This window comes from Salmo salar, chromosome ssa19 (genome assembly GCF_905237065.1).
Source record: "Salmo salar chromosome ssa19, Ssal_v3.1, whole genome shotgun sequence".
In the NCBI taxonomy this organism is placed as follows: Eukaryota; Metazoa; Chordata; class Actinopteri; order Salmoniformes; family Salmonidae; genus Salmo; species Salmo salar.
In genome coordinates this window covers 33,453,156-33,465,285 of record NC_059460.1, presented here as the reverse complement: position 1 = coordinate 33,465,285, position 12,130 = coordinate 33,453,156, and the positions used below count along the sequence as shown (strand labels likewise).

General features: G+C 40.8%; 1 protein-coding gene across 1 annotated transcript in view; it reads right to left on the bottom strand.

The window, feature by feature from the left end:
- Positions 1-4,625: 4,625 nt before the first annotated feature.
- The window catches only part of sipa1l2 (signal induced proliferation associated 1 like 2), a 564,521-nt gene continuing 557,016 nt past the window's right edge, over positions 4,626-12,130 (bottom strand). The window contains 2 exon segments of the mRNA XM_045702242.1: positions 4,626-8,546; positions 11,431-11,512. Coding sequence (XP_045558198.1) covers positions 8,400-8,546; positions 11,431-11,512 — 229 coding nt within the window. The 3' untranslated portion in view covers positions 4,626-8,399.

Genomic DNA, 12,130 nt, shown 5'->3' with positions numbered 1-12,130 from the left:
TACACTCACACTACAACACACTATTCTACACTAATACACTACACCTCACTACAGCTCACAAACCACTACACAATACACAACACTACGCACTGCACTATGCTACACTACACTACACCTCACACACTTCACACTACACACTACACCTTACTACACTACACCTCACTACACTACACCTCACTACACCTCACTACACTACACCTCACTACACTACACTACACCTTACTACACTACACCTCACTACACCACACTACACTACACTACACCTCACTACACCTCACTACACTACACCTCACTACACTACACCTCACTACACCTCACTATACTACACCTCACCTCACTACACTACACCACACTACACTAAACTTCACTACACCTCAATACACTACACCTCACTACACTTTACCTCACTACACTACACCTCACTACACTACACCTCACTACACCTCACTACACCTCACTACACTACACCTCACTACACCTCACTACACTACACCTCACTACACTACACCTCACTACACTACACCTCAATACACTACACCTCACCTCACTACACCTCACTACACTACACCACACTACACCTCACTACACTACACCTCACTACACTACACCTCACTACACTACACAACACCTCACTACACAACACCTCACTACACAACACCTCACTACACTACACCTCACAGAACCAAATCATGATAACTCAAACACACCATTTACACTGTAGCATTCTCACTTATACACACTTCTTCCAAAGTGCACACTTTGGAAGAAGGGTGGAGAATCAGGATGTAGTCATGTTCCAAACCAGCTCTACCCATGAGACACTGCAGCTGTTTACCCGCAGTGCTTAGTTTGTAAATCTGGTTGTCCTGGAACAAAAAGTGAGCGATCGGGTGGTGACTTGGGAAGCTCTGATGTGCCGGAATGCATGAGAAAAACATTGCATGCATGTCATCACATTTGCGTGGTGGCATAGAGCAGTAGAGTTGAATCACTTATAGTTGCACACATGGGGAAAATTTTTAGTAGTCTAAGGTCTGGGAAAAATGTGGCCCTTTTTATCAACGCATTTCATGCAATTCTACGTCATTTCACACAACTGGAGACTTTGGCAGAATATTTTTTAATACAGCACAAATAATCGTAATGGTCGTAATGATCGTAATAATAAAATAATCAATATCCTAGGTGTGTGGAGACGGATTGTAAATTACAATATGAGGAGGAAATGATAGTCCTAAAATTATTCCCAGTTTCCCTGATTCACATGACGAGCAGCTCGCTCCCTGGTGCTGGCAGGTGGCGCTCCTGCGAAATGCCTATCTCATCTTCTTTTACTTTGTAAAACAATATTTTGAAGTTGATCAAATATTTTGGTAACCTACAGCAGACAGGTTCATCTTGTCTTTTCAGCAGGAGCCATTGGCTTTCCAACCTGTGTTTTCCTGCGATTGTATTTGAAGTATTGTGATTAGGCCTGTTGTCTGCATGCTGTTTTAATATGACAGATTTACCACGTGTTCCCGACTGTAGACTATGCCTGGCTTTTCTGAATGATTTCATTTACTTTTGAAAAGACAGCAGTAATTCTATAACTTTGGCAAGTTTTATTTTACTTTCTCAGGGGTTCTGCAGCTCCTCCGGAACCATTCGCCCAACTATGATTCTATAAGGAAATGAACGATGAAGTGCAATGCTGGAGGGCTGAGAGTTCCAGGTTCATGTCTATCAGAGCTGAGAGACATAATTGAACAGGAATCTCATTCTAGTTGTCATTTGGGATGGGGGGGGGGGCAGGAGAATTAAGTCGAATTAACTTTGTCTCTTTGTTTGTAACATCTTTTATTGCAAATGTTTACATTGCAAAAAGTGAAAATAATTTTTCATGCCATGAGAGATAACGGATCCTCCCAAGTATGTTCAGGAACAAAACAGTCCAGAACAGAGAAGTGCCCTATCCTGTTCCGGCTGGATCCAGCTCAAATTAAGCACTGCATACCCATAAAACCCTGCAGAGTAGGGTGACTGGACAGCCTCCTCCTGCAGAGTAGGGTGATTGGACAGCCTCCTCTTGCAGAGTAGGGTGATTGGACAGCCTCCTCTTGCAGAGTAGGGTGATTGGACAGCCTCCTCCTGCAGAGTAGTGATTGGACAGTTTCCTCCTGCAGAGTAGGGTGATTGGACAGCCTCCTCCTGCATAGTAGGGTGATTGGACAGCCTCCTCCTGCAGAGTAGTGATTGGACAGCCTCCTCCTGCAGAGTAGGGTGATTGGACAGTCTCCTCCTGCAGAGTAGGGTGATTTGACAGCCTCCTCCTGCAGAGTAGTGATTGGACAGCCTCCTCCTGCAGAGACCCAGGCTTCCTGACTGTAGTCGTATAGCAGGAGGAAGAAAGCGACTATATTTATCCATAATAGAAAATGTTTAATTAATTATTCAATAACTTGTAGCACCGTCCCCAGAGAGAAAACAGCATCTGTTGTTTAGGTAAAACACACAACACACACACACACACACACACACACACACACACACACACACACACACACACACACACACACACGCACCTGCACATGCACACGCACACGCACACGCACACGCACACACACACACACACACACACACACACACACACACACACACAATACAGACTCACAGTAGCACAGCATCTAGTCACAGTAGTACAGCATCTAGTCACAGTAGTACAGCATCTAGTCATAGTAGTACAGCATCTACTCACAGTAGTACAGCATCTAGTCACAGTAGCACAGCATCTAGTCACGGTAGTACAGCATCTAGTCACAGTAATACAACATCTAGTCACAGTAGTACAGCATCTAGTAACAGTAGTACAGCATCTAGTCACAGTAGTACAGCATCTAGTCACAGTAATACAACATCTAGTCACAGTAGTACAGCATCTAGCCACAGTAGTACAGCATCTAGTCACAGTAGTACAGCATCTAGTCACAGTAGTAGTCACAGTAGTACAGCATCTAGTCACAGTAGTACAGCATCTAGTCACAGTAGTACAGCATCTAGCCACAGTAATACAACATCTAGTCACAGTAGTACAGCATCTAGTCACAGTAGTACAGCATCTAGTCACAGTAATACAACATCTAGTCACAGTAGTACAGCATCTAGTAACAGTAGTACAGCATCTAGTCACAGTAGTACAGCATCTAGTCACAGTAGTACAGCATCTAGTCACAGTAGTACAGCATCTAGCCACAGTAATACAACATCTAGTCACAGTAGTACAGCATCTAGTCACAGTAGTACAGCATCTAGTCACAGTAGTACAGCATCTAGTCACAGTAGTAGTCACAGTAGTACAGCATCTAGTCACAGTAATACAACATCTAGTCACAGTAATACAGCATCTAGTCACAGTAGTACAGCATCTAGTCACAGTAGTACAGCATCTAGTCACAGTAGTAGTCACAGTAGTACAGCATCTAGTTACAGTCATACAGCATTTAGTCACAGAAGTACAGCATCTAGTTAAGGTTGTACAGCATCTAGTCACGGTAGTACAGCATCTAGTCATGGTAGTACAGCATCTAGTCACGGTAGTACAGCATCTAGTCATGGTAGTACAGCATCTAGTCACGGTAGTACAGCATCTAGTCACGGTAGTACAGCATCTAGTCACAATAGTACAGCATCTAGCCACAGTAGCGCATCATCTAGTCACAGTAGTACAGCATCTAGTCACAGTAGCGCAGCATCTAGTCACAGTAGTACAGCATCTAGTCACAGTAGTACAGCATCTAGTCAAAGTAGTACAGCATCTAGTCACGGTAGTACAGCATCTAGTCACAGTAGTACAGCATCTAGTCACAGTAGTACAGCATCTAGTCACAGTAACAGAGCATCTAGTCACAGTAGCACAGCATCTAATCACAGTAGTACAGCATCTAGTCACAGTAGTACAGCATCTAGTCACAGTAACACAGCATCTAGTCACAGTAGCACAGCATCTAATCACAGTAGGACAGCATCTAGTCACAGTAGTACATCATCTAGTCACAGTAACACAGCATCTAGTCACAGTAGTACAGCATCTAGTCACAGTAACACAGCATCTAGTCACAGTAGTACAGCATCTAGTCACAGTAGTACAGCATCTAGTCACAGCAGTACCGCATCTAGTCACAGTAGTACAGCATCTAGCCACAGTAACACAGCATCTAGTCACAGTAGTACAGCATCTAGTCACAGTAGTACAGCATCTAGTCACAGTAGTACAGCATCTAGTCACAGTAGTACAGAATCTAGCCACAGTAACACAGCATCTAATCACAGTAGCACAGCATCTAGTCAAAGTAATACAACATCTAGTCACAGTAGTACAGCATCTAGTCACAGTAGCACAGCATCTAGTCACAATAACACAGCATCTAGTCACAGTAGTACAGGCATTGAACACATCATTCTAAAGCCCATACTACTCTCAGAGGGACTGACTGTGCCCTGTGGTAATAACTTGGTGGCGAGAAAAGAAACCAGGTTAGAATATTGTTTTCAATTCATCCTACAGACCCATTTACTGATTGACTGTAATAGAACATAGAGGACACAGTGAGTTGCACTACAGTATGAAGGACACGGGACAAAGGAAATCTATACATTTAGCATGTTGTATTTATTGATCCTTTATTTTAAGAGGGTTCATGTTGAGAACTAGGTCTCTCTTACGTAGGAGCCCTGCAGAAAACAAACCACAAACACATCAAATACAAGATGTATGCTGTGCTGGGAACATACAGTATCTGTACATATCTACCTCAACTACCTGGTACCCCTGTACATCCACTCTGCACTGGTAACTCCTTGTATATAGCCGTGTTATTACCTGGTACTCCCTGTATATAGCCATGTTATTACCTTTTCCCACTGTATATAACCATGTTATTACCTGGTACAGTCTGTATAGTAACATACTACTACCATAGTCAATAGAGTAGGGTATACTATAGTAAAATACCACTGTCAATAGAGTAGGGTATACTATAGTAACATACCACTGTCAATAGAGTAGGGTATACTATAGTACAATACCACTACCACTACTACCATAGTCAATAGAGTAGGGTATACTACAGTAACATACCACTGCCACTGTGAATAGAGTAGGGTATACTATAGTAACTTACTACTAACACTGTCAATAGAGTCGGGTATACTACAGTAAAATACTACTACCATAGTCAATAGAGTAGGGTATACTACAGTAACATACCACTACCACTGTCAATAGAGTAGGGTATACTACAGTAACATACTACTACCATAGTCAATAAAGTAGGGTATACTACAGTAACATGCATACTACCACTACTACCATAGTCAATAGAGTAGGGTATGCTATAGTAACGTACTACTACCACTGTCAATAGAGTAGGGTATACTATAGTAACATACCACTACCACTACTACCACTGTCAATAGAGTAGGGCATACTGCAGTAACATACTACTCCCACGGTCAATAGAGTAGGGTATACTACAGTAACATACCACCACCATAGTCAACATAGTAGGGTATACTACAGTAACATACTACTACCACTGTCAATAGAGTAGGGTATACTACAGTAACATACTACTACCACTACTACCACTGTCAATAGAGTAGAGTATACTACAGTAAAATACTACTACCACTACTACCATAGTCAATAGAGTAGGGTATGCTTGTTTGTTTTACTCCATGTGTAACTCTGTGTTGTTGTATGTGTCGAACTGCTTTGCTTTATCTTGGCCAGGTCGCAGTTGGAAATGAGAACTTGTTCTCAACTTGCCTACCTGGTTAAATAAAGGTGAAATAAAATAAAATAAAATAAATAAATAAATAAACTATAGTAACATACTACTACCACTGTCAATAGAGTAGGGTATACTACAGTAACATACTACTACCACTGTCAATAGAGTAGGGTTTACTATAGTAACATACTACTACCATAGTCAATAGAATAGGGTATACTATAGTAACATACTACTACCATAGTCAGTAGAGTAGGTTATACTACAGTAACATACTACTACCACTGTCAATAGAGTAGGGTATACTACGGTAACATACTACTACCACTACTACCACTGCCAATACAGTAGGGTATGCTATAGTAACACTGTACATATCAGACCTTTACCAGACGGACATGTTTTGCTTCAACAGCTTTGTGAGTTCAGGTCAGAAAAGCCACAACAAATACCCCAGTTTCTCCATTGCAGCCAGTGGTCTAGTCCATGTTATGGTCCCTGTTCTGTGAGCTAAAACACCATAGGAAAAGTCATTTGTTATTTTCATACTACATTTATTTAGAAAACCAAAGCAACCTATCATGTCTCATGTCAGCTGAACCAGGTAAATGTAGAAAGACATTGTTGTAAAAGCAACAAACCAGCAGACGTATCATCTAGCAGCATCCAAACGTTGGAATCATCTCCAAATCAAAACAAACAAGAATGTGTCCCAAATGGCGCCCTATTCCCTATTTAGTGCACTACTTTTAGACCAGAGTTCTGGGACAAGGTCAACAAGAATAATCATTTGTATATTTTAATATAATTCTGCCCTGTAAATTAAGCTTCACACATAATTTACAACATAAACAGAGCTTTTTCCAAATTTAGTGATGAAAAAGGAAAATCTATATATGATGCTTAATTAATCAAATAATCAACTTCAGGTGAAATCAGTTTCAATAAATTTGAAATACAACAAGACACTTCAGTCAAGGAGCTTATGTACAGAGAAAGACATTTTGACATTGTGAGTGTGATTGCCTGTATCCTACATGGCACCCTATATAGTGCACTACTTTAGACCAGAGCCCTATGGGCCCAGATTGCTACTGTGATTATAACGCATTAGGGAGCTGCATCACAAATGGCACCCTATTCCTAATTTGTAGTGCACTACTTTTGACCTAATCTTGACCAAAAGTAGTGCACTATGTAGGGAATAGTGTGCCTTGTGGTATGCAGCCCAGGTTTGTGTATCAACTGAGCGATCCATGGACAAGGCATGTGTTTAAGAGTAGTCACAACGAAAGCAAAGAGAAAGGACCCATACTATTCTACACCTATATAGACCCACAGGCACAGTCTCTTGTAGGATATCAATACATGACAAATACAACCGTCAGTCTCCCCACAGGAACTGCTTACATTTGTGCTGCTAACTTTTAAAAACACACTTTTATAATAACAACTACTTTGTTATTGCTAAGACGTGGTGACAGCGGCATATAAACACTAGTGATAGATAGGTTTTTAGAAATGCTGTCGAATGAAAACCTTCTAACTCAATTTTTGCAATTTTACTGTTTAGTATTTAGTATTATTTTTATTTGTTTACAGAAATTGAAAGCAGTAACTCCCCGCAATGTACTCTGAACACTTCATGACTCTAGGACAAGAAAAATTATTAATTTTTTTAACTTTGGAGGTTTCGTTAATTGTTAATGGGAAAATATGGCAGTTTTTCCCATTTCCTGAAAATGTTCTGTTGTGGAGATAAGAAGTTTTCATCCGACAGCGACAACACGTGAGAGGAGGAGAGCACCTTTTAACATCAAACCTACTGTCCCCCTTTGTGATTCTATATTACAACAGTGAAGAACATAAAGATGAAGCAAAAGTATTAAAAATCAAAGAGTTTGGATCAAACATCAGGTCGGCTTCTAAGTGTTTGTGACTTTAGGAACGTTGAGGAAACAGACAGTAAAAAATACTTCTCAGGTCAGTTGAGCTACATTCATTTAAAAAAAAATGTTTTATCCCACTGTGCCTTTACAGTCCAGGTCTGCCACATGGTTGGTGCAGATAGCAGACATTAAGTTGATTCCTCTTGGTGCCTCGTGGTGCAGATAAAGGAGCAGACATTAAGTTGATTCCTCATGGTGCCTCCTGGTGCAGATTAGCAGACATTAAGTTGATTCCTCTTGAGGGGTTCCCCAGGACAGAGGGGTTCCCCAGGGGACAGAGGGGTTCCCCAGGGGACAGAGGGGTTCCCCAGGACAAAGGGGTCCCCCAGGACAGGAGGGGTTCCCCAGGACAGGAGGGGTTCCCCAGGGGACAGAGGGGTTCGCCAGGACAGAGGGGTTCCCCAGGACAGGAGGGGTTCCCCAAGGGACAGAGGGGTTCCCCAAGGGACAGAGGGGTTCCCCAAGACAGGCTCTCCCACACAGCACAGGGTAGAAATTGTCTGTCCATGTGGCATTCGAGAAGTCTAGTTGCCCCCCAGGGCAGTAAAGGGTTCCATTGCTCCTTGGGCAGTAGGTATCTCTCAGTGCAGTAGTATGGCAGTAGTCGTCAGAGTTCAGTTGCCCCCTGGGGTAGTAAAGTTTCCTTGTTCCCCAGGAGCATTAGTTCTCCAGTACAGTTTCAGGGTTTCTTGTCGATAGTGTGGAAGAACCATTCAGTAAACTTCCTGAGTTGAGCGGCTGATGTCTGACTCTCCTCCTGTAGTCTCATGTTGTCTTGTCTCAGGTGCTGCACCTCTACCTGCAACAACACCTTGTCCTCCTTCTCCTGGTAGAGAGAGAGAGAGAACATATCATATTAACACTGACCTCTAACCCCTGACCCAAACCCTAACCTCAACCTGCAGTAACACCTCCTGGTCCTCCTGCTCCTGAGGAGGAGATCAACACTCAGTATTCGGGTTTTGTCTGAAATGGATGCCATTTCAGATGGAGGCTAACGGTCTCGTATCACTCACTTGGCGAAAGGTATGGGTTCACAAATAGCTGTAAAATCACAAACACACCATGTTGTTCTTGGCTTATCAGACTAGTAGCTACGTGACTTTTATCTAACCAACTTAAAAAGGGGACATTCGCTTCTACAGTCAGGCAGCACTCAGCCAGCTGTAGTGTATATGGGTTTCCTGTAGTCTTCCTAGGGTTAATAAGGGAGTGGAGAGCCAAGACACAATAAGGAGAGGAAGGAAGAGAGGTTGGCTAGGTAGTGATTGAGGAAAGAGACCCTTATACAATTATACCATACCATTACACCATACCATTACACCATACCATTACACCATTACACCATACCATTACACCATTACACCATAACATTGCACCATTACACCATACCATTACACCATTACACCATACCATCACACCATACCATTACACCATTACACCATTACACTATACCATTACACCACACCATTACACCATTACACCATACCATTACACCATTACACCATACCATTACACCACACCATTACATCATTACACCATACCATTACACCATTACACCATACATTATGCCATTAAACCTATACACCATACCGTTACACCATTAAATCATACCATTATACCATTACACCATTCCATTACACCATACCATTACACCATACCATTACACCATTACACCATACCATTACACCATTAAACCATACCATTACACCATTACACCATACCATTACACCACACCATTACACCACACCATTACACCATTACACCATACCATTACATCACACCATTATACCATTACAGCATACCATTACATTACACCATATGTTATGCCATTAAACCTATACACCATACAGCTACACCATTAAACCATACCATTATACCATTACACCGTACCATTCCATTACACCATTACACCACACCATTAAACTATACCATTATACCATTACACCGTACATAAACATTAAATCATACCATTAAACCATTATACCATTACACCATACCGTTACACCATACCGTTACACCATTCCAATACACATTAACATTATACCACTGAACCATACCATTAGAACCATATTTTACACCATCACACCATTTCACCATACTATTACACCATTACAGCATACCATTATACCATTACACCACACCATTATACCATTACACCATACCATTTCACCATTACACCATACAATTACACCATTACACCATACAATTACACCATTACACCATACCATTATAACATTACACAATTACACCATAGCGTTATACCATTACACCATATCATTACATTATTACACCATTACACCATACCATTATACCATTACACCGTACAATTACACCATTACACCACACCGTTATACCATTTCACCATAGCATTACATTATTACACCATACCATTATACCATTACACCAAATCATTACACCATTACACCATACCATTACACCATACCATTATACCATTACACCGTACAATTACACCATTACACCACACCGTTATACCATTACACCATATCATTACATTATTACACCATACCATTATACCATTACACCAAATCATTACACCATTACACCATACCATTACACCATACCATTACACCATACCATTATACCATTACACCGTACAATTACACCATTACACCACACTGTTATACCATTACACCATACCATTATACCAAATCATTACACCATTACATCATTATACCATTACACCATATCAATACACCATTACACCATTACACCATTACACCATATCAATACACCATTACACCATACCATTACACCATATTATTACACCATGCCATTACTCCAAACCATTACAACATTACACTGTAGCATTACACCATACTATTACACCATTACACAATTAAACCATACCATTACACCATGCCATTACACCATACCATTACACCATACCATTACGCCATACTATTACACCATTACACAATTAAACCATACCATTACACCATGGCAAAATACCATTACCCAATTACACCATACCATTACACTGTAGCATTACACCATACCATTTCACCATACTATTACACCATTACACAATTAAACCATACCATTACACCATACCATTACACTGTAATATTATACCATACCATTATACCATTACACCACACCATTACACAATATCATCACACCATTACACCATACCATTATACCATTACACCATACAATTGCACCATTACCAGCATTACCATTACAATATTACACCTTACCATTATACCATTACATCAAACCATTACACCAATACACAATACCATTACACCATAATAGTACACCATACCAGCATACCACTATACCATTGCACCATATCATACCAATACACAATTAAACTATATCATTACATCATTACACCATTTCACCATACTATTACACCATTACACCATACCATTTCACCATTACACCATACAATTACACCATTACACTATACCATTATACCATTACACCACATCACACCACACCATTACACCGTACTTAAGAACTAATTCTCACGATCATGGCCGGTTGTGATACAGCCCGGGATCGATCCAGGGTCTGTAGTAATGCCTCTAGCACTGAGATGCAGTGCCTTAGACCGCTGCGCCATTCGGAAGCCTAAAACTATAGTTGCCAACACATTTTCCTTTGAGGGCCATTGTGTCTGGAGGCGTGGGAAGAGAGAAGAAGAAAAAGACGAAGACCAAGAAGTGAAGAGAGTGCCGTACCTTTCTGAGGTCATACTGCAGTTGTCTCAGGATCACCTCCAGTTGGTTGACTTTACCAGTCAGAGTGGAGGGAGAGCTGTTCCTGGACAAACACATAAAGATAGATTTTATATTGGTTATAAAAGACACATACTAGCCTATAAGGTATTTGCATTCATGATGATTAGGTTGTTTGAGGTGGCGATATGGCAGCTCCTACCTTGCCTTTAGAGCGCTCCCCTCAGCTGTAATTTATGTCTATATGGTGTGATGGTATAGTATGGTGTGATGTGGTATAATATAGTATGGTATTGTATAGTATGGTGTGATGTGGTATAATATAGTATAGTATAGTATGGTGTGATGTGGTATAATATAGTATAGTATAGTATGGCGTGATGTGGTATAATATAGTATAGTATATTATGATGTGATGTGGTATAATATAGTATGGTATAGTATGGTGTGATGTGCTGTGATGTGGTATAGTATGGTGTGATGTGGTATAGTATAGTATAGTATGGTGTGATGTGGTATAATATAGTATAGTACAGTATGGTGTGATGTGGTATAATATAGTATAGTATAGTATGGTGTGATGTGATGTGGTATAATATAGTATAGTATGGTGTGATGTGGTATACTATAGGATGGTATAGTATGGTGTGATGTGCTGTGATGTGGTATAGTATGGTGTGATGCGGTATAGTATGGTGTGATG